We start from the raw sequence: 27597 nt of genomic DNA, 5'->3' as shown, positions 1-27597 counted from the left end.
TGCTGACGTCATCACGCCACACGCGCCTGTGTCAGACAGAAAGCAGTGGACGGATTCCTGCAGCTCCGACTCTACAGCCATTCACTTCTGTAAGCAGCGGAGCTGCAGGGATCCCTCCCTGTGTACCTCATATGGTAAGAGCAATCTGGCATGTGGCCCCTGAGCAACAGGCTAGATTGCCCTCATTGTTAGCCTCCACGCAAGAGCCTCCTCCACTTCCTGGCCCGGGTGCAGCTACAGTGCACCGGCGGTATGTCCGCCCTCCCCTAATGGAGTCACAAGCTGCACAAAGGCGAGGCTCTGTGGGGTGGGCGTGGCTCTGTGGGGTGGGCGTGCACTGCAGAGTAAGCAGAGAGTACAGGGCGGCTGTGCCATCATGTCGGACCTGACTCTGTACCTGGACCTGGTCTCCCAGCCCTGCCGCACTGTGTATATCTTCGCCAAAGCTAACAACATCCCCTTTAACCACCAGGAGGTGCTGCTGTTCAGAGGTCAGTGCGTGGGTTTGTGATGTGAGCGCGGGACGTTCTTGGCATGAAACTTTGGAGACTTGCAGCTGCTGCAATGGTGGATTAGCCATGTTCTCTGAATAGATCGTCTCAGAAGTGTGCAGGCTGATGTAAAGGATGCTCTGCCTCCTAGTCCGGCACTGAAGCAGGCTGGCAGATAGCTGGGTCAGAGGTGATTGTCCTGTGTGGCCCCCAGGGGCCCCTGCACTGTCCTGTCAGCCAGTGATGTGGTAGATGATCTGTGCACCCAGGAGCTCATAGGAAGGCAGCAGCAGTATAAGGGGCAGTGGGGCACACATCGCTCAGACCCGGAATGGTGTGTGATTCTGGGGGACTTTATAACAAATGTCCTTGGCTAAAAATCAGTTTTATCTGAAATAGATTGTTTCAGTCAGAGGAATGAGGCGGCTGCAGAGCTTTCTGCAGCGTGTGAATTCACCCTTCAGTACACTTTTATTGTTGGTTTTTCGGTACAAATATAGATTATATAAATTAGGGTTTTAGCTATGAAGTTAAATGTTTGTCCTGGACTTTTATATTGATTGGTGAGGGTGTGACTACCGCCCCCTCATTCCCCGTTCACATATTAATGGCCAAAGGTTAGGCTAACAATGTAAATGTCACAGACAAATAATTTAAGGCTATGGGCACACTACCAGGAATAGTAGCGTTTTGCACACAGTATTTTTGCTGCGTCCAAAACGCTGTGTTCACATCACTAGTGTTGAGCCACCCCCGTAGTGTTCGAGTTCGGTTCGTCGAACACCCGTGTGTTCGCCGAACTCCTTCGAACACCGTTAAAACCAATGGCAGGCAAACAAAAACACATAGAAACCACCTTCAAAGGTGTCCAAAAGCTGACAAACTGCTCAGAAGACACAACTAACACATGGAAAAGTGACAAGTACATATAGTCATGCGAAAAGAAAAGAGGTGGAGGAGTATAAGGAGGGGGAGACACAGATATAGGCATGTCATGCCCTTCTAAAATCCAAAAAGTGAGAAGCCGACACGTTCAGTCCGCTCCTGCCCGTGCCACCTCCGCGTCGCCGGGTTTGTGCCAGAGCCGCGGTGAACCCTGACGGCCAGCCCCCCTCTCCCAATACTGGTGCCTGTCCGCTGGTGGGTCGAGCGAGCCCCCCTGTGGTGGAGGCAGCTCTAAGCTTTTTAATTTAAATTGTCTCTCTAATTTGAATGAATACACTTTAAATCCTTTTACAAGGATCTATTGGAGGGCAAGTCTCATGCCAGCAGCCGCGTAATTCCAGCTCCAGTAGCGTCCACTAAAGCTGCTGCAGTTAAAAAGCTTTTAGAAGGATCGAGCTCGGCTGTCCACCGCAAGGCATCCTACTGCCAGTCCGAGCCCCTATGCCTTGGGGTGCCTCCTGATGCTCTTCACTGAGTATCCCGTGGTCCCGAAGCATTTCCTTTGAAAAAATTAAGTGTCCAAACTACAGGTGGTGTAGCTTGCTTAACAGCAGGGATAATCCGCTGACTAGCAGACACTGCTACTAGGCACAAAGTATTTCCTGGGCTAGATGCAGTTAAAAATTTGTAATTAGATACTCTCGTTGGATGCTGAGAAAGCATTCCATAGAGTCTCCTGGCACGCCATATATGATTCTCTTAAAAAGCTTGGGGTAGGGGTCTAGGGGACCCTTTTATAGCCAAAATCACGTCCCTGTATTGCAATAAGTCACCTAGGCTGAAGATAAATGGAACTGTAGCACCCTGAGGGCTCGGTTGCTACAGAGGTATTGCACCTCACCCAGAGGTGTGATATCTCACTCTCAGGTAAGGATGTAGTGTGGATCAGGACCCGACACCTGCATGCATTACACCACATTGCCGTGGGGCAGGGCGACCAATATGCCCCTGAGATGGGCACGACAGTCCCTGTCCCTGGCTGGAGTGGGGGGAGGGAACACTGAGGAAGGGGAACCCTGTAGTGCAGGAGCAGGGAGGAAGCAGTTCCTGGTTGCATTGAGAAGGGAGTATTAAAGGTGGGCACCATCTTAGTTCAGTGCAGAGAAGTCTGAGCAGAAGTGGCAGGGAGCAGGGGCTCTGCATGAGCTCTGCTCCGGAGGCGGGCCTAGTAACAGAGGCCCAGGCCTGGAAGAGGGAGAAGGAAGAGGAGCGGAGAAGGCTCCAGGAACGAGGAACGAAGGGATCCCAGGGGTGCGGACGGGCGAGTCGCCACCGCACGCCCGAATCCACCTGCATGGAGGGGTCAGGCCAAAGGGGGAGACCGGTCCCCGAAACTAGTGGAGGCAGGAAACGACCCTCAGCTAGAAACAGGAGGCTGTGACATTTTATGTGGCGCAGCCCCTCGCTACACCCGCTAGGAAGGCACCACATAGGGTCAGGGAAACTGGCGCCAAGTTTACCAAGAGGAGGCCCGAGGCAGCCGGACAGAAGGGTTGGTAAGAAAGGCCAGACAAAGGACACACAAAGGGGGTCCTGTGAAGCGCTCCGAAGTTATTTGGGAGTTGTCTGAGCCCCTCACCTGGTGAGCACAGTACGACGTGGGCAGCCGTTACCTGCAGACGTGGTCTGGATAATAAGAACTGTGAGTAAAGGCCCTGGACTGCATCACTGACTCCGTGTCGTTACTGCTGCTGCCCTGCACCATCACCCCCATCCTCCGCATACACTGCCCTGAGGCTATACTCCTCCCGTGGGGAGTTATGCTACGCTCTGCTGCACCCACAACACCAGCCTCAGCGGTCTGCCCTGGAGCGGCGGTTCACTCTGACCGCAATCCACAGGTGGCGTAGTCGGACATTTAAACATCAAAACCACATAAATAGTTCCGCCACTGGTTTGACCGCCCTGAGCCACGGAACCGGGTCGCCGCCACGGAGACTACAACCACCAGCATCCACCAAAAAGGGTCCGGCTCCGGGTGTCCCAAGGCCCAGGGGGCGCGTCAGAACATTTTCATCACCTTTCACAATCACCAATGGGACAAGGCAGGGATGATCTCTGTCCCCTCTCTTATACATCCTAGTGACGGAGCACCTGCTCTCATCAATTCGCCATAACCCCAATATTAGGTGGATTGAGGTGGGAGGCACCGAGTACAAGTGCTCTCTATTTGCTGATGATGTCCTAGTATATATCACTCAATCACATATATCCATCCATGCTGTTATGGCTGAAATAGATCACTTTGTTGCATGGTCAAATTTTAAAATCAATGCAGCGAAGTCTGAGGCCCTCGATGTCTCCCTCCCCAAATCCATATAGGATTCCATCCAGTCCAACTTTCCCTTTGCCTGGCCCTCACAGGGTATCAAATACTTAGGAATTCCTATTCATAGAGACCTCTCCCATCTATGTTATCTTAATTTTGGGCCCTTTATTGAACAACTCCATACAGACCACGGTTGGCAAGTTAGAACTGTAAGATTCACTACATGAACCACTGGTGTTTTGTGGAAAAGCACATGTACACTGTGTTCCAAATTATTATGCAAAAAGTGTTTAAGAGTGATAAGGGAAGAATTTGTTTGTTTGTCAGTTAAACTCATTGATGGTGATGTGTGTCAGGGCTCTTTATATCACTGTAAGCAATTGCAGACACCTGTGCTAATTAGTTTGGCAGGTGTGTCCAATGAAAGGCAAGACTACTTAAGAAGGCTGTCTCACATTATTAAGCAGCCTACATTTTCTGCCAAAATGGGAAAGAAAAAGGATGTGTCGGCTGCTGAGAAGCAACAAATTGTGGAGTGTTTAGGTCAAGGCATGACTACAATCAACATTGTGCGATGATCAGGATGAAGTGTCTTGGCAATCAAGAAGTATGTAGCTGATTCACAGTACACACGTGTGCGTGCTGATAAGGGCAAATTGAGGACTCTTTCCTACAGGCAATTACGTCAGGTTGAAAGAGCAGCGGCAAAAAAGCCTTGTCATAGCAGCAGACAAGTTTTTGAAGCTGCTGGTGCCTCCAACGTCCCCCGAACAACAAGATGCAGGGTCCTTCAGAGGTTTGCAGCTGTGCATACGCCATCCTGTCGACCTCCTCTATCCACTTCACACAAGCAGAAACGGCTCCAGTGGGCCAAACATTACATGAAGACTGATTTCAAAACTGTTTTGTTCACGGATGAGTGCCGTGCAGCGCTCGATGGTCCAGATGGATGGAGTGGAGGATGGCTGGTTGATGGACACCCCACGCAAACACGGCTACAGCGCCAACAAGGAGGAGGTGGAGTAATGTTTTGGGCTGGAATCATGGGGAGAGAGATTGTCGGCCCCTTTAGGATCCGTGAAGGCGCTAAAGATGAACTCCATAATGTATGTGGATTTTCTCAAACAGCACTTCCTGCCATGGTTCAAGAAGAAGAACCGTGTATTTCACAGCAAGATCATTTTTCTGCATGATAATGCACCATCTCATGCTGCACATAAAACATCTGCATCTCTGGCTGATATGGGCATAAAAGGGGACAAACTTATGGTGTGACCCCCATGCTCCCCTGACCTCTACCCCATTCAGAACCTTTGGAGCATCATTAAAAGGAGTGTCTATGATGGCGGGAGGCAGTTCGCATCTAAGCAACAGCTCTGGGAGGGTATTCTGTCCTCATGCAAAACAATTGAAGCAGAAACCATCCAAAGCCTGACAAATTCAATGGACGAGAGAGTTCAGAAGCTCCTTTCGAACAAGGGGTCCTATGTGAAAATGTAACATCACCTAGAATAAAGTTTTGAGTTGAAAACTGTTTGATTTCAGTTTCTAACAACCTGCTAATGCTTATAATTTCAAAAATAACCATTTTTTTGGTCTTTATTAAAATGAAAAGGTTGATCGAAAAGTTTGGGGGATCTAAGAGTGTGGCAACCCAGTAGTCATGATTACTTCGAATTCTGACAATATGAGGGTCATGCTGCAGGTAGTGCAGCAAGAAGGCACTTATGTGTCTTGCGCATCTCTGAGCCCCAAAATTATATTCCGGGCTAGATGCAGCTAAAAATTATTATTAATTTTAAATCTGGTGAAGCTTATTATAGATGGCCTAATAGGATCAGTGCTGCACACTGCTACAAAGCCCAAATTATTTTCCAGTCAAGATACAGATAAACATGATTAGTAATTTTAAATCTGGTGGAGCTTATTATAGATGGCCTAATAGAATCAGTGCTGCACACTGCTACAAAGCCCAAATTATTTTCCAGCCAAGATACAGATAAACATGATTAGTAATTTGAAAGCTTAAAACGGTTGGTAGGGTGATTTTAACCAATCATCAAGCTTTTACTCTCCCCAGGATGACACAGGGGTAGAAAAGTCGTTTCGGATCCATGATTTGTTCATCTTTATGAACGTGAGTCTGTCTACATTATCAGTGGAGAGCCGCGTGCGCTTATCTGTCAGCACACCACCAGCAGCGCTGAACACACGTTCAGACAGAACGCTGGCTGCGGGGCATGACAAGATCTCCAAGGCGTAAGTGGCTAGCTCCGGCCATTTATCCAGATTGGAAGCCCAAAAAGAGCAAGGGTCCAGTGACAGTCATGGCTTCAATGTTTACTTGGAGATACTCCTGTACCATCGTCTCTAGGCGTTGACTATGTGTCAGACTTCTTGTCTCCTGTGGCCTTGCAAAGGATGGGCTAAAAAAGTGGTGAAATGATTCCGCAAAATTGATGTTACCAGCAGATACTGTGGTTCTGTTACTGTTTGAGTGCTGAACACTTGACGGTCCCACGGTTGGCAAGTTGGAACTGTGAGATTCACTACGTGCACCACTGGTATTTTGTGGAAAAGCACATGTAAGATTCTGCAACAGTCTCTGCTGATACTCCTGCATGCGTGCATCCCTTTCTATGGCAGGAATAATTTCTGCAAATTTACTTTTGTACCGGGGATCTAACAGTGTGGCAACCCAGTAGTCAGGATTATTTCTAATTCTCACAATTCGAGGGTCATGTTGCAGGTAGTGCAGCAAGAAGGCACTCATGTGTGTTGCGCATCCAGGAGCACCAAGTCCCTGTTGTGTTGGTGGCGAGGTAACAATCATGCTTCCTTCCTCTGTCCTCTCCCCCCAACCTCGCACAACAGAAATGTGATCAAGGTCTCCCTCATCTGATGAGTCTTCCATCAGTTCGTCCTCCACTTCTTCCTGGGCTCCTGCACCTTCCTCACTAGTTTGGCTGCTACCATGCGCCCTGGTAAAACCATCTCCCCCACCCTCACATGCCTGCCGCCTTGGTGCTGCCGACCGTCTGGACCTTGCAGATGTTAGCCCTTCCGCATACTTCCTCCACCTCCTCTTGTGCCACCACCTGACTCCGAATTCTGTTTAATATGTGCTCCAGCATGTAAATCACCGGAATAGTCATGCTGATAATGGCATCGTCAGCACTAAACATCTTCGTCGCCATTTCAAAACTGTGCAGAAGGGTGCATAGGTCCCTGATCTGAGACCACTCCTCCAGCGTGATTTGCCCCACCTCTGGATCTCGTTGGCCCAGGCCATACGTCAGAACGTATTGCACCAGGGCTTGTCGGTGCTGCCACAGTCGCTGCAACATGTGCAGAGTTGAATTCCACCGGGTAGGCACATCGCATTTTAGCCGGTGAAGTGGCAGGCCCAACGACTTCTGTAGAGATGTAAGTCGCTGAGCTGCGGGATGCGAACGGCGGAAGTGAGCACACAGCGACCGTGCCCTCTGCAGAAGGCCATCTAGTCTGGGATAGTGGGCTAAAAATTGCTGGACAACCAGGTTCAACACGTGAGCCATACAAGGCACGTGTGTGACATTGCCCCGGCGAAGGGCCGCACCCAGGTTTGCAGCATTGTCGCACACGGCCTTCCCTGGTTTCAGGTCCAGTGGAGACAACCATTCATGAAATTGGTTCTCCAGAGCTGACCACAACTCCTCAGCTGTGTGACTCACATTTCCCAGACATTTCAATGTAAAAACCGCCTGATGACGTTGAGCCCTACTGCCAGCATAGTAAGGAGGTGTGCAGGATCCCTTCTGCGCAGTTAGAAAGCTTGTGGCATGACCAGACAGGCTTTGGGTGCAGGTGGAAGACCGAGAGGAGGTTGAGGAGGCAGAAGCAGTGGAGGAACTTTGACATAAAGAGGATTGACGCACAACTCGTGGGGACGGCAAGACTTGGACAGCAGCCCCTTGTCCTGCTGTCACCATAGTTACCCAGTGCCCAGTCAGCGACATGTAACGCCCCTGTCCATGCCTACTCGTCCAAGTGTCTGTGGTGAAATGCACCCTGTCACACACAGAGTTTCTCAAAGAAGCGGTGATGTTGTGTGCGACATGCTGGTGGAGCGCAGGCACACCTTTCTTTGAGAAGTAGTGCAGACTGGGCATCTGGTACTGGGGCACTGCAACGGACATAAGGTCTCAAAAATCCTCTGTGTCCACCAGGCGGAAGGCAGCATTTCTGTAGCCAAGAGCTTGCAGATGGTGAAATTCAACCTCTTAGCTTTCTCATGGCTAGGAGGAAATGGTCTTTTACTTGTCCACATCTGAGGGACCGAGGGCTGGCTATTGTGCTTAGACGGGGTTGATAAGGGTGTCCCCGGCAAACTGCCGGTCTGTGAGGAAGATGCAGGCGGACATTTTAGGTTGCCTTGATCCAAAGGTGGTGCTATCGATGTCGGACAGCGCTCAACACCAGCTGGTGTTACCACCTCCAAAGAAAATGATGACCTGCCAATCACGCTGGCTGTTGCGGGTAAAGAGGTGGCAGGTCTGCGCCCCAAAACAGGTGTGAATGCTGTCCCCCCAGTCACAGAGGATGAAGAGGCCGCGGATGCACAAGATATGGCAGACGGTGGTTGGCCCAGCCGGCTAGGCCGCATTGTAGCACACTGAGCTTCCCACTGCAACTTATGCTTCATGTCCATGTGCCGGTTCATGCATGAAGTACTCAAACTATGTATTTTTTGGCCTCTACTTAGCTTTTGCTGACAAATGTTACAGATAACACGAGTTGGGTCATCTTTATCGATCTGAAAAAATGCCCAGGCTATGCAAGGCTTAGCACCCATGCGACCTGAAGAGCCACCACGACTTGTGGTCAGAGGCAGAGTTGTGTTTGAGGATGCAGTTGTTGACGTGCTTCCAGTACTACGTCTCTGTCCAGGAAGGCGCAACCTGACCTCGTCGTCACTAGCATCTTCCTCCACCTCCTCTGCTGACCTCATCTCTTGGCTGACTGTGGGTTGACAGTAAGTGGGATCTCCAACCTCATCATCATCACCCTGTGCGTTATCACACCCGTCGTCCTCAGAGCCAACCTGTTCCTGCCCTGACAAAAAACTAAAGTTGTCGCTCCAATCAGGTATTTGAGTCTTATCATCGTCTTCCTCATTGTCTCCACCAACAGGAGTTACAGTTTGGGAATGAGGGTCTACATTATGGTCAGAACCTTCTGCGTCTTGTCCTGGATCCGACTCATAAAGATTCTGGGCATCAGTGCAGATCATTTCCTCATCTGGATTCACAGAAGCGCTGGAGTCGACCTCTGATTCCCAGGCTATAGTATGAGTAAACAGCTCTGCAGACTCAACCATCTGTTCTACCTCATACTCAGACGGGCAGCTCGAGATTTGGGAGCTGTGAGGAAGCAAGTGCGATTGGGGTGACACCTTTGAGGACTGGAGTATTTGTGATGTTGAAGTTGATGTGGAGGAGAGCCCACTTAAAGGAGCACTTGATATCCGTTGAAGCACCTGCTGTTTTTGTGCCTCATCTGGAATTTGTAGCGATTGGCGTGGCCGTAAGAAAGGGATCTTATCACATTGTCCGCTAAAAGAAGTAGACATTTTAGTTTGGCTGGAAGATGGTCTTTCTTCTGCAGATGTTACTGTTGCTTTAACACCTACCCCACGGACACAACCTTTTTTCCCCTTCCCAACACGCCTATTCCCCTTTCCACCAGCAGCAGGCCTTTTTCCACTCATTTTGGTGGTTAACTAATTCACAACTCTGGAGTTGTTTGCACAAAAAAACAATGGATGGGAACCGAGCAGAGCTGAGTGGCCAAACTGTGGTATTAGGCCAAAACTATTGGCTGGGTTAGATGCAGAAAAAAAATTCTATTCAATTTGCAACCTGATGGAGGTCAGTATAGATGGACTAATAGAACAAGTCCCACACACAGCTAGAAGGCCACATATTTTTTCAGAGGTAGATGCAGAAAAAAATATATTCAGTTTGCAACCTGATGGAGGTCTGTATAGATGGATTAATAGAACAAGTCCCACACACAGCTAGAAGCCCAATATTTTTTCAGAGCTAGATGCAGAAAAAAATTATATTCAATTTGCAACCTGATGCAGGTCAGTATAGATGGACTAATAGAATGATGCTATGCCCAAAAGATTTTACTTCACTAGGTGCAGTAAAAAAATTGGTATTCTATACACAGGTGGTATATCTTGCAACACAGATAGGCTACTCCACTGACTAACACACTCTGCAATAGGCCAAAAAGGATTAGCTTTGCTAGATTCAGCCAAATGCTGTGAAAAAAACTTGCACAGCACTGGCACAGACCTGCCTGGCAAAAACTGATAGGAACTGATGTAACCTAGTCCTGAAAAGGACTCCAATTACAATTAGTCTTTACTCCCACAATCTATCTATTTAAGAGCACAGACCTGCCTGATAAAAGTCGTAGGAAATGCTGTAACCTAGTCCTTTAAAAGGACTGCAATCACAACTATTCCCTACTCCCAAGCTATCTGTAGATTTGTGCGAAAATTGGCTTGAAATTAACAAGGTATAGCGCACACAGCAACAGCGGTGCCGTCTAACACGCAGCTGCAGCAGTGAGAAAATGGTGGCGACGGGGAAAATGGCTTGGTCTTATAGGGCAAGGACATGTGACATACACTGCCAATGACACATGCCCTTGCTTGTGTGAAAAAAAGCACTTCGCTCCGTGTGTGCGCTGCTGATAGGCTGACAGATTGCACCTCACCACTGTAAATGCGGGAAAGAGAAAAAAAAAATGGAGATCTTCATTGTTCCTGCAGAGATCCATCCCCTGCCCCTCCCCCCCACCCCGCTGTACACTCAAACTGCGTATTAACATTAATTTTCATCATTACTGAGAAAAAATCCAGTTATGATTTTGGTGCACGAACAGTTATCGAACATAACCTCGAACAGCCGAATTTTTCTCAAATTGTTCGTGTTCGCCGAACGGCTCGAACACCGCCCAAAACAGCTCGAATTTGAGATTGGCGAACAGTTCGAGTAGAACAACGCTCATCTCTACACATCACATCTAATGACGGTCATTTGTGGAAATTGGCATGCTGCATCTCCTAAATCCGCACCGCTGGTGAGTTTATGCAACGTTAAAAAGAAGCACAGTGGGCATGGGATTTCTATAAATGCCATCCACTGTCTTGCAGTGTAGAATGCAGCATTTTGGACGCAGGGCAGGTGAGCTGCATCCAAAACGCTGCTATTTCTGAACATTGGCACATAGCTTAAAGCCGTGTTCCCCAATTCCAGTGCTCAATAGCCACCAACCGGCCATGTTGTCAGGATTTCCTTAGTATTAGGGTATGTGCACACTGTCCGGAGCCGCCTGCGGTCCCGACACAGTGGAATAGCCGCCAGCGGCTTCCGCTCACTTTATGCAAATGAGCAGCGCCATTTTTTTTCCACCTGCGGACTTTCCTCGTAGAGGTTAAGTCTATGGGGAAAGCCCAATGCAAACCTGCTGGAGAAACTGACATTCTGCAGCCTGGAAAGACGCGCTTGCATGTCAGTTTCGGCGGGTGAGCCGCAGACACATGGTGGACATGGGATTTCTCGAAATCCCATCCACTATGCTGTAACATCTAGCTGCTGCGGGTTTGACGCTGCGTAACACGTGGCTCCTGACCGTGTGCCTATACCCTTACACTGGTGATAGAATTATTGCCTATCCAGGTGATGCAATTATCACCTGTGCAATACTAATGAAATCCTGAAAACATGACCGGTTGGTGGCCCTTGAGGACTGGAGCTGGGGAACACTGCTGTAAGGGTAAGGCCACACCACGCAGTACTCAGCAATCTCCGACAGTCACATGAAAAATGAATGGAGCACAGGTGAACTGGCTCATCCTCTGCTTCATTGGGTTGATGTCTGAACTCTGTGCATCCAGTAAAGTCCTTCCAAATTTGCCCAACCATGCCTTTATGGACCTTGCCTTGTGTAATGTGCACAGTCATCCTGAGACCCTAAATTGCCAAGCAATAAAAATAACCCCATGAAATTATCACTCATCCACTCAACTTTAAAATTGACACAATGCAGTAGAATAGGTAATGTTCTCCTGGCATTCGCTAAACTCATATTCATCTGCCAGAGACAGAAGTGTGATTTGTCACTCCACAAAGCATGTTTCTGCTGCTCCAGAGTCCAGTGTGCTATACTCGATTTCATCTTAGCCTTGTGCTTAGTGATATAAGGCTTGCATGCTGCTGCTCGGCTATGGAAATCCATGTGATTGAGTCAGCAGAGTTAGGCTATGTTCACACTAGGTATTTTTGATGCGTTTTACAATACCAGCAAAGTCTGAGACTTCAGAATTCTCATGCACACACATTGTTTTTTTTTGTTTTGTCTTCGGTATTTTGTGCTTTGCATATTTTTTTTTTTTACACAATACAGTATGTCCCTTCTTTCAGGGTTTTTCACCCATTGAATGCAATGGGTAGTGCAAGAAATGCAGGTATCAGGTTTTGTTGCATTTTTAGTGAAAAAAAGCAAGTATATCAGTATGTGAATCCCATTAGGGTATGTTCACACGGTGTTTATTGTGCGTTTTTTTTTTTTTTCTGTAGCAAAACCTGCTCTTTTGGCAGGAAAGAACCTGCGTTTTTGACGCTGCTTTTTGTGTGGTTTTTGCTGTGGTCTTCAGGATCCCAAAGTTCAGCTTTGCTTCCGCCACAGAAGCATGAACACAGGTCACCAATGCAACACATACTGTATGTTCATGAAAAAGTACACATTGCAAATGTAAGCGGGGGAGGGGGATTTGTCTGGAATAGTTTTACCTAAGACACTGGCAGAGCATTGAATTTGTAGGACACGGTTTACTTTCACACTTTGGTCTGTCATTGAGTTGCTCAGGCAATCTCACACCTTGGTCAGCCAATGTTTGCTTTGTGCTAATCACTAATTTAATTCACTTGTAAAGTTTCCTACAAACTCAATGCACTGCCAGTGTTTTAGGTAAACTATTCCTGAATAATTTGCCTCCCACAGCTTATATTTGTAATGTGTATTCTTTCATGAACATAAGTCTTGCATTGGTGACCTGTGTTCATGATTCTGTGGTGGAAGCAAAACTGAACTTTGGGATCCTGAAAGACACACCAAAACCTGTGTTTCTGACGCTGCTTTTCTGCCAAGAGATCAGGTTATGCTGCAGGAAAAAAAAAAAACGCTGAAAAAACGCTTAGTGTGAACATAGCCTAACTCAGCTATGAACTCTGTTCAGTAAGGGTATCGTCACAAGTTAAAGGGGATCTTTTGTGCTAAAATCCACTATTAACCTGCAGATATGGGGTTAATCAGCAGGTTAATAGCTTTCTTAAGCCGTGTGCTGCAGGGAGGAAATGGACTTTATCCCTCCAAGCAGCCTCTGCCTTTCAGTCACCGCTCAGTATACAGTATGTGGCGGCTGTACCCGCGCCCTGACACTGACTGACGGACAGCTCAGCAGTGCAGAGAATGCTGTTAACCCCATAACTACAGGTTAATGGCCTTTTTTTTACATGACCGGTTCCCTTTAGAGGGGTTGCTGGCCTTGGGGTACAAGTTTGCAGGGTGTGACCAACTTGCGAATCCTCACATCACGTGCATTACGCGCTGCGAGCATTCTCTGGTGGCGGGTACGTAACCTCAAGTATCTGATTTGCAATCACATGCCGACTATATGGTTTCGGCCTTACACAATTCAAGTGTGTTGAGCGAGTCCGGACGACTCTAGTCACAATGTGGCCGGAAGTATGTATACTGTGTACTTGTGGTCACGTGACCGCCCACTCCTGGCACCAGAGAATCCTCAAAGCGTGCGTTGTGAGGATTCACAAGTCTGCAGTCACATAGTGAGAATGTTTTGAATTTTATTTGAATCTGGGAAAAAAAAAACTATATGCAATAATTCTAATTTTACTTATCATATCTTCATAATGTGATCTTGATAGCGGCACATGTTGTGCCCAGATTGTGAAAATAAACAGGTATAGTGACAAATCAAGCTAGTGTATGTCTGGTAATGTGTTGATCTAGGTACAGATTACAATATTTGGATCCTTTTTTTCAGGAGATCAGCTGAAAGAAGATTTTGGCAAAGTGAATCCACTTCGTAAGGTGCCGTCTCTCAAGGATGGAGACTTCACAATGGCTGAGAGGTAAAGAATTCTATGTTAAAGCAAATTTACCAAACTTTAATTTTTTTTTTTTAGTTCTAAAAAACATTCATTTTAAAAAATACTTGAAAAATAGATTCCACGGGATTTGATCTGTGCAGAAGTAATTATGAATGAAGGGAGAGGAGGCCATGTTAGATACAGTGGCTTGTAAAAATATTCAGCCCCTTGGCATTTTTCTGCTGCTTCACAACCTGGAATTTCACTGTTTTTTTCTGAGGATTTGCATCAGTTCATGTAAAGAACATTCCTACAACTGTGAACATTTGTTTTTTGCTTTTATTGTGAAGCAAACAACAAATAACTGAAAACTTTAGTGTGCATAAGTATTCACCCCCTAAAGTCAGTACTTTGTAGGGCCTCTTTTTGCAGCACTGGGATTTTTGCCCATTCCTAAAGGCAAAACTGCTCCAGCTCTAGATGGTTTCCTCTGGTGAACAGCAATCTTAAAATCTGACCACAGATTCTCAGTTGGATTAAGGTCTGGGCTTTGACTGACCACTCCAAAACATTTACACGTTTCCCCCCAGGGCTGTGGAGTCCATAAGCCAAACCTCCAACTCCGACTTCTCAATTTCCCTGACTTCCGACTCCACAGCACGACCTCACTACTGAGCATGTACATAAAGTGCAGCACTGATTCATCTCAACTAGAAGCCGAGATCCTTAGATCAGGAGCAGAACAGACATTTATAGGACATTTCAGAACTTTCCCAAATTCTTATGAAAACATTTACAGCACATCCTGCATTGTACTACTGTACTCAATTTATTATATACACTGCTCAAAAAAATAAAGGGAACACTCAAATAACACATCCTAGATCTGAATGAATGAAATATTCTCATTGAAAACTTTGTTCTGTACAAAGTTGAATGTGCTGACAACAAAATCACACAAAAATCATCAATGGTAATCAAATTTATTAACCAATGGAGGCCTGGATTTGGAGTCGCCCCCAAAATAAAGTGGAAAAACACACTACAGGCTGATCCAACTTTGATGTAATGTCCTTAAAACAAGTCAAAATGAGGCTCAGTATTGTGTGTGGCCTCCACGTGCCTGGATGACATCCATACAACGCCTGGGCATGTTCCTTATGAGGTTGCGGATGGTCTCCTGTGGGATCTCCTCCCAAACCTGGACTAAAGCATCTGCCAACTCCGGGACAATCTGTGGTGCAACGTGACGTTGCTGGATGGAGCGAGTCATGATGTCCCAGATGTGCTCAATCGGATTCAGGTCTGGGGAACGGGCGGACCAGTCCATAGCTTCAATGCCTTCATCTTGCAGGAACTGCTGACACACTCCTTCCACATGAGGTCTGGCATTGTCCTGCATTAGGAGGAACCCAGGGCCAACTGCACCAACATATGGTCTCACAAGGGGTCTGAGGATCTCATCTCGGTACCTAATGGCAGTCAGGTTACCTCTAGCGAGCACATGGAGGGCTGTGCGGCCCTCCAAAGAAATGCCATCCCACACCATTACTGACCCACTGCCAAACCGGTCATGCTGAAGGATGTTGCAGGCAGCAGATCACTCTCCATGGCGTCTCCAGACTCTGTCACGTCTGTCACATGTGCTCAGTGTGAACCTGCTTTCATCTGTGAAGAGCACAGGTCGCTAATGGCGACTTTGCCAATCCTGGTGTTCTGTGGCAAATGCAAAGCGTCCTGCACGGTGTTGGGCTGTGAGCACAACCCCCATCTGTGGACGGCGGACCCTCATACCACCCTCATGAAGTCGGTTTCTAACCGTTTGTGGCCTGCTGGAGGTCATTTTGCTCTGGCAGTGCTCCTCCTGTTCCTCCTTACACAAAGGCGGAGGTAGTGGTCCTGCTGCTGCGTTGTTGCCCTACTACGCCCCCCCCCCCCCCCACGTCTCCTGGTGTACTGGCCTGTCTCCTGCTAGCTCTTCCGGCCTCTGGACACTACACTGACAGGCACAGCAAACCTTCTTGCCACAGCTCGCATTAATGTTCCATCCTGGATGAGCTGCTCTACCTGAGCAACTTCTGTGAGTTGTAGAGTCCGTCTCATGCTACCACGAGTGTGAAAGCACAACCAACATTCAAAAGTGACCAAAACATCAGCCAGAAAGTATTGGTACTGAGATGTGGTCTGTGGTCCCCACCTGCAGAACCACTCCTTTATTGAGGGTGTCTTGATAATTGCCAATAATTTCCATCTATTGTCTATTCCATTTGCACAACAGCATGTGAAATTGATTGTCAATCAGTGTTGCTTCCTAAGTGGACAGTTTGATTTCACAGAAGTTTGATTTACTTGGAGTTATATTCTGTTGTTTAAGTGTTCCCTTTATTTTTTTGAGCAGTGTATTTTAGGAGTCAGATTCGGTCCATTTTATACCTACTCCACCAGAATGGACAACTCAGACCACACGGCCCTGTTTTCCCCTTCAACCACTCGACTGGTGCTTTGGGTCACATTGTCTTGTTGGAAGGTGAACCGCCATCCCAGTCTCCAATCAGTGACAGACTGAAACAAGAATATCCCTTCCACCATCCATCTTCCCCTTGACTTGGACCGTTTTCCCTGTACCCGCAGCTGAAAAACATCCCCACAGCATGATGCTGCCACCTCATTTCACTGTGGGTTTGATGTTCTCGGGGTGATGATGAGCTGTGTTGTTTTGGGGCCAGACATAGCGTTTTCCTTGGTGGCCATATAGTTCAGTATTGGTCTCCTCTGACCACAGCACCTTCCTCATACATTTGGGGAGTCTCCTACATGTCTTTTTGCAATCTCAAAATGAGCCATACAATTTTTGTAAGTAAAGGCTTTTTTTCTGCCCCCTCTTCCATAACGGCCACGTCTATGGAGTGTACGGTTTATTGTGGTCGTATGGACAGATACTACAGTCTGTTTGGGAACTCTGTAGCTCCTTCAGGGTTACCTTTTGGTTTCTGTGCTTCTCTCTTGGCAGGCTTGTTGTGGTACCATGTTCTTTCCATTTGATAATTGATTTGATGGTGCTCTGAGGGATCATCAGAGATTGGGATATTTTTTTAATAACCCAACCCTGACTTGTTTGGAGATCTCCTTGGTCTTCATTTTGTTGTTTGGTTAGTGGTGCTTCATGTTACCTCCCTTAGGATCTATGATGTATGGGTACGTCATAGGTTGCCTCCCCGTTTGATATGGGTTCCGGTGATGAGCCTGCATCTTTTCCAGCACATGACAGCTGATTTCATCAGCTGATGTGTCCCTAACAGCCGCGGGTGGAATCCCTATCCACCTGCGGCTGTTAACATGTTAAATGCCGCTGTCAAATTCCGACAGTAGCATTTAACATGGCCACGCTGCTGAAGCCATGCTATATGTAGCACACGTGATCAGACGATAGCAGCTTCAAGTCTCCTAAGGAGACTATTGAAGCAAGTGAAAAAGTAGAAAAAGAAATGTATTTAAAAATATATAAAGTTTCAAATCACCCCCCTTTTGCCCCATTCAAAATAAAACAATAAAAAAAAATACACGTTTGGTATCGCAGTGTTCAGAAACGCCTCGTCTATCAAAATAAAAAAATAATCCGATTGGTAAACGGCGTAACGAGAAAAATCAAAATGCCAGAATTATGTTTTTTTGGCTTGCCGCAACATTGCAATTACAGGCAATCAAAATATCGTGTCTACCCCAAAATATCAATAAAAATGTCAGCTCGGCATGCAAAAAATAAGCCCTCATCCGGCCCCAGATCCCAAAAAATGGAGACACTATAGGTCCAGGAAAATGATGTTTTTCATTATTATTTTTATTTATTTATTTTTTTTTTAAATGTGGAATTGGACTTTTTTTTGCAATTTCAACGCACTTGGAATTTTTTTCCTGTTTTCCAGTACACTATATGGTAAAATCAATGGTACCGTTCAAAAGTACAACTCGTCCCCCAATAAATAAGAAACTAAGCCCTCACATGGCCATGAATAAAAAAATAAAGGTATTTACATAAAAAATAAACCTTTTTGTATTGGATTTTGTTTTCTCAGATGGTAGGTCCTCACTTGTTATTACTATAAAATGGAGCAACAGTATATTACATTTAGAACATTGGGATTGCATATCAGATGTTATAATCCATGTTTAGATCCCTTCCTAAACCTTATCTTGGATTAAGTTGCTGCTTAATTTATGAATTAGATTTACTGACTGAATATTATAATTAGTGTGTAATGTACAGATGAAACCAGAAGTTTACATACACTATATAAAAAGATACATCTGCATGTTTTTCTCAATATCTGACATGAAATCAGAATAAACCTTTCCCGTTTTAGGTCAATTAGGATTACCATAATTTTTAGTATTTGCCAAATGCCATAATGAGAGACAGTATTTTAAGGCATTTCTATTACTTGCTGCTAAGTCAAGTTTACATACATTTCATTAGTATTTTTTACCATTGCCCTTAAACTGAATGACTTGGGTCAGACGTTTGGGATATCCTTCCACGAGCTTCTCACAATAGTTGGTCAGAATTTGGGCCGATTCCTCCTGACAAAACTGGTGTAACTGATCCAGGTTTGTAGGTCGCCTTGCTCACACCTGTTTCTTCAGCTTTGCCCATAATTTTTTAATAGGACTGAGATCAAAGCTTTGTGGTGGCCACTCCAAAACATTGACTTTGTTATCCTTAAAGGGAGCCTGTCATGTCTTATCTGCTATGTAATCTGCCCCCATAGCGTTTAGTGATGCACAGTGAAGCTGGAAAGTACACTTGGTGGCCTTAGTACTTTTTTTTTGAACGTCTGCATAGTAATCCAGAACATGTGATAATTCAGCAACTGTCAGGCTTCATTAATGCTGTGTACATCATGATATATTTAACTTTAAAGAAAACATAATTTGTGCTTTCTCATCCTTCATTTTCTTTCCAGCATTGCAATCCTGCAATATCTAGCTAGCAAGTATAAGACCCCTGATCACTGGTACCCATCCGACCTCCAGAAACGTGCTCGTGTAGATGAGTACCTGTCTTGGCAGCATACAAATACACGTCCACACAGTGCCAGACTGTTTTGGGTCAAGGTAAGCTTGTCTTTAAAATAAAGTCACATTCAGGTGTTGCGGTTTTTGGAATATGGACAGGTGTTTGGGTGGCCCAATGTTCAGTCTCCTCTGCATTGTGTGGCATATGAAGAAATGGAAGCCCACACTAGCTCTGAAGGGCACTATTCGGAGTGATGGCTGCCACAGCTTCTTTCCATTTCTGTAGAACTACCAGAGTTACCAATGCTGTACTCTGCTCCCGCAATACCAAGAGTGTGACCGGCAGGGCTGTGGAGTCGGTAAGCCAAACCTCCGACTCCTCAATTTCCCTGACACCGACTCCAACTCCCACATATATTGCTTATATTTAAGTGAAAAATTTATTGCAGTACAATGTGAACATCAGACATTTAATCATTTTAATGATTAAATGTCATCTGCCCCTCGCTGGCTACGGCCATGATTCACACACAGCGTTTTTGCGGATCCGTTTTTTGCAGTAAAATGCAGTCACTCTGGGCATCCCAGCAAAGTCGATGGGTTTCAAGATATGACATTCAGATACATCGTTTTGTGAGGATCCATTTTTGGGCTCAAAAACGGATCCTCACAAAGAATGAGCATGTCAGTTTGTGCTGCGTTTTTCTAATCTGCTTTTGCTATTGAAAACATTATCTATGAGCTCCAAAACCTTTCAGGTGATGCAATTTTTTAAAAAGTTGATCTTTTGCAGCTGAAAAACGTATCCGCAAAAACGCTGTGTGTGAATGTAGCCTTAGATCAGGAATAGAACAGACATTTATAGGACATGTCATAACTTTCCCAAATTCCTATGAAAAAAATATTCAGCACATTCTGCATTGAACTACTGTACCCAATTTATTATATCTTTTAGGAGTCTTTCCATTTTATACCGGCTCCACCAAAATGAGCTCCGACTCTCCGGCTCCACAGTCCTGGTGACCGGAGCAGTGGTGACTGTGCAGACATCATTCCATTTAAAGGGAACCTGTCACCAGTTTTGTCATAGTTTTAGTTGTCATATAACCATAAATGCTTATATAGCCCCCCTGACTCCCACTGTATACCTCCCCCTCCAAAAAAAAAAAAAAAAAAACCCTTTAAGTTCTCCCGTGTTATATGGAAATCAGGATGCCGATGGGCGTGGTTTTGGACCTCTCCATCTGTCCTGTCCTGTCCTGACAATAAGGCCAGGCTATTGAAATACATGTCTATGTTCATTACACATTCTTATGTATTGAACTTTGTTTGTGTGGTAACAGTGCCATCTGCTGACCATTTAATGTAAATGTTTTAGTTTCAGTTTGCAATGTATTTTGGGAATTTCTGAGGCATTCTGGGAATATTGCAATGCATTGTGGACTTGGTGTTGTGACACTGCAGGAGTGCCAGCAGCCATTTCCTGCATTCTCTTGAAGAGGTATCAGACCACTCATCTCTATTGTCTTATGCTCCTCAAACAGCCTGTCCTAAGCATAGTTGGTAAGCTACTATCTATGTGTTAGTATGCAGTGTAAGAGGTACAATGCACATTAGAAGTATGTTGATGTATTGAATAGGTGTCATCAGTTTGTATTACCTCATGTTACACTGTATTGCAGATATACTGTACAATACATAGATACAGGCAATGTTCTGAATACCTTGTTATTACATCCTATAGTTTCACCCTTTCCTGTCAAATCTACAATCAATAAAAGAAGGTTACAAGTTCACAGCCTCTCTTTTTCTTAAAGAAGACAGGGGGTTTAGCTATATGTCTCACTGCACACCGTGCTATCGTGTGAGGACAGAATACCATCCCTTTTTCCCCGGCTGCTGCTAGCCGTCCTCCTCCTTTCATTGAAGTGGATAACGGTTCGCGTCATCCACATTGCTGGGAGAAATCTTGCGCCTGCGCACAAAAATCGCGCCTGCACACTATGCTTTGCCCTACTGTGGGCACAGCTGAAAACATAAGTGCGCATGTGCCTGCAGCAGGGCAAAGCATAGTGCGCAGGCTTGAACCACGATTTTTGTGCGCAGGCGCAAGATTTCGCCCGGCAATGTAGATGATGTGAGGCATCATCCACGTCAATGAAAGGACGACGAGCAGCAGCCGGAAAGAGAGATAGAGGTCATGCGCATCGGACCGACCCGATTTCCATACAGCGCAGGAGAACTTAAAAAGTTAATTCTATGGGTGTCCTTTTAAATATGAAATGCATACTGTCAAATTGTAATAATTGTTAATGTAAATTAATATTTATTTCAGCCCCATTCACTACTTTGTACTGTAACAAAATCCAAGCCCTCTTTCCTTTCTGTTGCAGGGCATGACTCCATATCTCCTTGGTCATGAAGCCGCACCGGAAAATTTAAATCCTGCTCTTTGCGAGTTTAACGGCACTTTGACAGCCATAGAAACTAAATTCCTTCAGGACAAACAATTCTTTGCAGGGGATGAGATCTCAATTGCTGATTTAGTTGCTATTGTAGAGATTATGCAGGTGAGTAAATACGATTTGCCCTATTTTAATTTCTTTTTCCCCTAAAATCACTACTTGACAACCACTGCTTTAATCATTTCAGGACCCCATTTAAAATAAAAACCATGGATTCGCACCACCTCTAGGGTTGCTGTTTCATTGATGTTGGCATTGCTATTGCCAGGGGTTCATCTGACGTTAAAGTGCACCTGTCAGCAGGATTGTGCTCAGTAAACTACAAACACTGTCAAGTATGTGGCATTAAACTGATTAAAATGATACCTTGGTTGATGAAATCCTTCCTGTGGTTCTTGTGTAATCTTTACTTTCAGTTTGGAGATGATATGCTCGTGCTTCGGGGCAGCCTGTGGGGGGCGCCCTATCTGGTGCTCTGCTTACATATTCATCTGTACGCTTTTATGACAGCTCACTGTGCCTTCACTGACCTGCCTCCTATTTTACATAATGCATCTAGTAGTGTAGGGCTAGGTAAAATAGGAGGCAGGTCAGTGAACGATCAGTGAGCTGTCATAAGAGCATACAGATGAATATGTAATTAGAGTGCCCCCCACAGGCCGCCCCGAAGCACGAGCATATCATTATCGCCAAACTGAAAGTAAAGATTACACAAGAACCACAGGACGGATTTCATCAACCAAGGTATCATTTTAATCGGTATAATGTAACGCACTTGACAGTGTATGTAGTTTACTGAGCACAATTCTGCTGACAAGGGCGTTTTAACTGCAACAGTCCCATGATACAACAATTACCGACATCCCTATAATATTGCAACTTTTTTTCCTTATGGAGCCTGAAGTGATATTGGTATGAGTTGTCCCGTACTAGACAATCCACTTTTTAAAGGAACGTGTTGGTGCAATCATGCTGCCCAAACACCTACACCATAAATTGGAGCCTGGCTGCACGATTACAGCACGCTACTGTGTTTCTAGAAAATAGTTTGAAGGATCCCTGCAGTTGTCATAGCACTTTCACTACACACACGATGATCGCGGCTTGTAATCTCCTATGGAGACTATTAAAGGAAGTAAAAAGTGTAAAATAAAAAAAGTTTTTAAAATTATAGTTTAAAGTTTAAATCATCCCCCTTTTTGCCCTATTCAAAATAAAACCATAAAAAAAACAAATATACACATATTTGGTATTGCCGCTTTCAGAATCACCCGATCTATCAATATATAAAAATAATTAATCTGATCGGTAAATGGCGTAACAAGATAAATAGATCAAAACGCCAGAACTCCTTTTTTTTTTTTTTTTTTGGTCGCCACAACATTGCAATAACAGGCGATCAAAAGATCTGATCTACCCCAAAATGGCATCAATAAAAGTCAGCTCGGCGTGCAAAAAAATAAGCCCTCACCCAGCCCCAGATCTTGAAAAATTTAGATTCTACGGGTTTCAGAAAATGGCTCCCCTTTTTTTCTTTTTTTCTTTTTTTTTTTTTTCCACCACTTAAAAAAGAACCTATACATGTTTGGTATCTTCGAACTCTTAATTACTTAACCACTTCGCGCCAGAGCCTGTTTTTGCCTTCGTGACCGGGCCAATTTTTTCAATTCTGACCACTGCCAGTTTATGAAGTAAGTACTCTGGAACGCTTCAACGTATTCCCCTGATTCTGAGATTGTTTTTTTCGTGACATATTGTACTTCATGATAGTGGTAAAATTTCTTCGATATAACTTGTGTTTATTTGTGAAAAAATCGGAAATTTGGCGAAAATTTTGAAAATTTTGCATTTTTCAAACTTTGAATTTTCATGCCCTTAAATCAGAGAGATATGTCACACAAAATAGTTAATAAATAACATTTCCCACATGTCTACTTTACATCAGCACAATTTTGGAACCAAAATTTTTTTTTGTTAGGGAGCTATAAGGGTTAAAAGTTGACCAGCGATTTCTCATTTTTCCAACAAAATTTACAAAACCATTTTTTTAGGGACCACATCATATTTGAAGTCACTTTGAGGGGTCTTTATGACAGAAAATACCCAAAAGTGACACCATTCTAAAAACTGCACCCCTCAAGGTGCTCAAAACCACATTCAAGAACTTTATTAACCCTTCAGGTGCTTCACAGGAATTTTTGGAATGTGGAAGAAAAAAATTAACATTTAACTTTTTTCACAAAAATGTTACTTTAGACCCAATTTTTTTTTATTTTCACAGGGGTAACATGAAAAAATGGACCCCAAATTTTTTTGTGCAATTTCTCTTGAGCGTGCTGATACCCCATATGTGAGGGAAAACCACTGTTTGGGCACATGGCAGGGTTCGGAAGGGAAGGAGCGCCATTAGACTTTTTGAATGTAAAATTTGTCTGAATAATTAGCAGACGCTATGTTGCGTTTGGAGAGCTCCTGATGTGCCTAAACAGTGGAAACCCCCCACAAGTGCCACCATTTTGGAAACTATACCCCTTAGGGAACTTATCTAGATGTGTGGTGAGCACCTTGCACCCCCAGCTGCTTCACAGAAGTTTAGAATATTGAGCCGTAAATATAAAATTTTCACATTTTTCCCATAAAAAATGTTTTTCATCCCTTAATTTTGCATTATCATAAGGGTAATAGGATAAATTGCACCATGAAATTTGTTGTACAATTTCTCCTGAGTACGCCGATACCCCATATGTGGGGGAAAACCACTGCTTTGGTGTACGGCAGGGTTCGGAAGAGAAAGAAGCGCTATGTTGGCTGGGAAAGGTTGCAGACACCATGTCACATTTGAAGAGTCGCTGACATGCCAAAACAGCAGAAACCCTCACAAGTGACCCCATTTTGTAAACTACACCTCTCAAGGAATTCATCTAGGGAAGTAGTGAGCATTTTTTAATTTTTAAATTTATACCATTGGGCAGTGAAAAAATCATAATTATATTTTTACCACAAAAAAATGTTTTACCCTCAGATTTTACATTTTCACACAGGGCAATGGGTAAAAATGGTGCCGAAATGTGTCACACAATTTCTTCTAAAAGTGTCAATACCCCATATGTGGCTGTATCGTACCACTTAGCCATACGGTGAGATTTGAGGGGGAAGGAGTGCTATTTGACAATTGGAGAACAAATTATTGTAGAATAGGCATTTGGATTTGGGAGCACAAAATTTTCTGAATTTCTTTTGGGGGGCAAGGACCATTTTTCTTTTCCAGAGCCTTTCTGCTACCAGTAACTTAGAAGTCCCTTATATTTTTAACAGATGATGGACCTGAGTGGGGACTAGCTTTTTTTGAGGACTGAGTTGAAGCTTTTATTGGGAACATTTTACGTAACATTTATCCGGCGCTCTAGGCTGAGCACTTACATCGGGGTTTCCATCTAAATTTCCAAGTGATGTAATTCAGATGAAACCCCTGCGGGATCCATTCGCTGTAATGAGGCAGCAGAGTTACTCTGGACTCCGTCTGGCCTCTGTTTAGTGGTGTCCTTTTTTTCAGAAGTGCACAAAACTGTGGCCAACCGCACTTTTATGCACGCCTAAAACAAATGACACCGTGGGATCCCAGGCTAGACGGCGTCCACAGTGGCCTATATCTGCCTCATTACAGAGAATCTTCCGTCATGGGTTGTGGCTGAATCACGTATTTCAGAGATTTACACGGAAACTCTGGTGTAAGTGCTCAGCGCAGAGCACAGGATAAATGTGAGCAGACCCTTACTGGGATCTTTGGGAGACATAATAAACAAATCAGTAGCAGGTGAATAATATTTGTTTTATTTATTTTTTATGCCGTTCCTAGTGTGATATAACTGATTAGATTACTTTATTCTTCGGGTCGGTGCGATTACAGAGATACCAGATTTATATCAGGTTTTTATGACTGACAGCTGTCACACACTAAAATACGCTTTTTTTTGCAAAATCTAGTTTTTGCATCACCATATTTTGAGAGCTATAATTTTTCCATATTTCGGCCGATAGAGTCATGTGACGGCTTGTTTTTTGCGGGACGAGTTGACATTTGTATTGGAACCATTTTTGGGTATGTGACATTTTTTGATCGCTTTCTATTCTGTTTTTTGGGAGGTAAAGTTAACAAAAACAAACACTTCAGGAATTGTTTTTTGAGGGTTTTTTTATGCCGTTCTGCGTGTGGTAAAAGTGATCAGGCAGCGTTATTCTTCGGGTCAGTACGTTTACAGTGATACTACACTTACTGTATTTTTTTTATGTTTTGGCGCTTTTACACAGTAAAACAATTTTATAGAAAAAAAAATATTTTTTTTGCATTGCTTTATTCTGAGCGCTATAACTTTTTTATTTTTCGGCTGATGGAGCTGTATGGCGGCTTTTTTTTGCGGAACAAGATGAAGTTTTCAGTGGTACCATTTTTATTTCTATTCTGCTTTTTGATCGCATTTTTTTCCACTTTTTGTTTGGCGATATGATGAAAAAGCATATTTTTTTGCTCCGTTTTTTATTTATTTTTATTACGGTGTGCACAGAAGGAGTTAAATAGTGTGACAGTTTTATAGCTCGGGTTGTTTCGGACGCGGCGATACCAAATATGTGTACTTTTTTTGGTTTTGTAATAATATACGGATTTATTGGTTTAATATTTTATTTATTTTGTGATTTTTTTTTTTTTTTTTTAATAGTTTAAAACCTTTTTTTTTACTTTTTTTTTACATTTTTACTTAGTCCCTGTATGGGACATTAATTTTTATTTTTCTGATCACTGATCTCATGTAATGTAATAGACATATATTACATTACATGAGATCTTCACTGACTGTTTCAGTCAGAGTCTCCTGTCTGGCATCAGCTACATACAGGCTGAAGCCAGACAGGAAGGACACCATATATGGCAGAGCTGGAGGCGGTCATGTGACCTCCAGCTGCCATAGCAACCCCAGGTCCTGGAAGGAAACGGAGGTCTTCGGAGGTAAGTAAGACGACCCGCTCTCTTCCTGCTGTCTCCTATATGCCACGATCACTATAGATCGCAGCATATAGAAGACAGCAAAGGGTTAACATCACTGGGACCTGATCTAATCAGGTCCCGATGATGTACCCTGTCAGAGCTAACGTTCTGCACCGGAATCGCAGTGCTTGCAGGACCCTGGGGGTCCTGAATACTGCGAGACCACCCACCGTTTTTAAACGTCGGCGCTGCACAGAGCCCGGCAAGCGCCGACGTTTATCTACAGTGGGCGGTCGGGAACCGGTTAAAGAAACATAATGGCAGGTCAGTTATAGCATTTAGTGAACATTGTTAAAAAGACAATTGTGGAATTGCATGTTTTTTTGAAATTTCACCGCATTTTGAAATGTTTTCCAGTACACGATATGGTAAAACCAATAGTCCTTCAAGAGTACAACTTGTCCTGCAAAAAACAAGCCCTAACATGACCATCTTGACCAAAAAATAAAAAAGTTATGGCTCTGGGAAGACAGGAAGCAAAAGATTAAAACTGACAAACCCAAGATCGCGAAGGGGTTAGAGATCCAATCACCAATCTAGGGTTACATTATTTAATAAGGGTGAGCTGCCCTTTTTAATTAATAAAAGAATGGACAGCCCCAGACTTTTTCTCAGTATAAATTGTCAAATGTCTGCATAACAGACCCTAATGCCCCAGAGGTCAACTCTCTAGTATAAGTTGGGTGTGAACATCCAGCTTGTGGCATCCCGGCATGCAGAGTGGGTCCTATGGCCTCTCACACATTGACAGTGTGAGATCAACTTGGGTTGTGCAGCAGGAATTGAATGTTCTATTTAATATCTAATATATTATCACTACTCCTTTACTTACAGGCAATTTCTGCTGGGATTGATGCTTTTGAGGATAAGCCCAAGTTGTCAGCCTGGAAGCAAAGAGTGGAGGAAGCAATCGGAGCAGATCTGTTCAAACAAGCACATGAGACAATAATGCATTTCAAGGAGATGCAGCGTCAACCAATCCCTCCTGAGCTCAAGGAGCGACTTAAAACCAGATTAGATTTTTTCAATCGCAAATAGCTGTTCCAAAGGTTCCATGCTACTCTGACTCTCATGTGTAATAAATGAGCAGGAAAGTTATCTGATTACATGCTGATACATTTCAAGCGAGCAGCATTATTAAATTTCAAGATAAAAATAATTTTAACATCCTGTTTTTCTTGCAGTAAAAGTGCTATGATTCCAG

At 44.4% G+C, this 27597-nt stretch overlaps 1 protein-coding gene across 3 annotated transcripts; it reads left to right on the top strand.

Moving 5' to 3' along the window:
• On the top strand, window positions 1-27552 carry LOC141259024 (glutathione S-transferase theta-3-like). Of its 3 annotated transcripts, none has more exons than XM_073674441.1 (5): window positions 1-491; window positions 13829-13916; window positions 18836-18986; window positions 21281-21457; window positions 27228-27552. In XM_073674441.1, exons 1-5 carry the CDS (start codon window positions 377-379, stop codon window positions 27429-27431), a joined length of 735 nt encoding a protein of 244 aa, XP_073530542.1. In that variant the 5' UTR covers window positions 1-376; the 3' UTR covers window positions 27432-27552. The 3 variants fall into 3 exon arrangements, with proteins under 3 accessions (XP_073530542.1, XP_073530525.1, XP_073530532.1); XM_073674424.1 differs by lacking the exon at window positions 1-491 and adding an exon at window positions 13115-13257; XM_073674431.1 differs by lacking the exon at window positions 1-491 and adding an exon at window positions 13262-13394.
• Window positions 27553-27597: the final 45 nt, after the last annotated feature.

This window comes from Phyllobates terribilis, unplaced genomic scaffold (genome assembly GCF_046119375.1).
Source record: "Phyllobates terribilis strain yellow unplaced genomic scaffold, ASM4611937v1 Scaffold_1__5_contigs__length_1240528914, whole genome shotgun sequence".
Taxonomy (NCBI): domain Eukaryota; kingdom Metazoa; phylum Chordata; class Amphibia; order Anura; family Dendrobatidae; genus Phyllobates; species Phyllobates terribilis.
The sequence above is the reverse complement of the archived record's forward strand: the minus strand, read 5'-3'. Positions and strand labels throughout refer to the sequence as shown.

Coding starts and splice junctions, on each gene's coding strand:
- LOC141259024 (XM_073674424.1), top strand. CDS start 13,119: ATGGACTTTATCCCTCCAAGCAGCCTCTGCCTTTCAGTCACCGCTCAG. Junction 18,987..21,280: donor CCAGACTGTTTTGGGTCAAG/GTAAGCTTGTCT, acceptor TTTCTGTTGCAG/GGCATGACTCCATATCTCCT. Junction 21,458..27,227: donor CTATTGTAGAGATTATGCAG/GTGAGTAAATAC, acceptor CTTTACTTACAG/GCAATTTCTGCTGGGATTGA.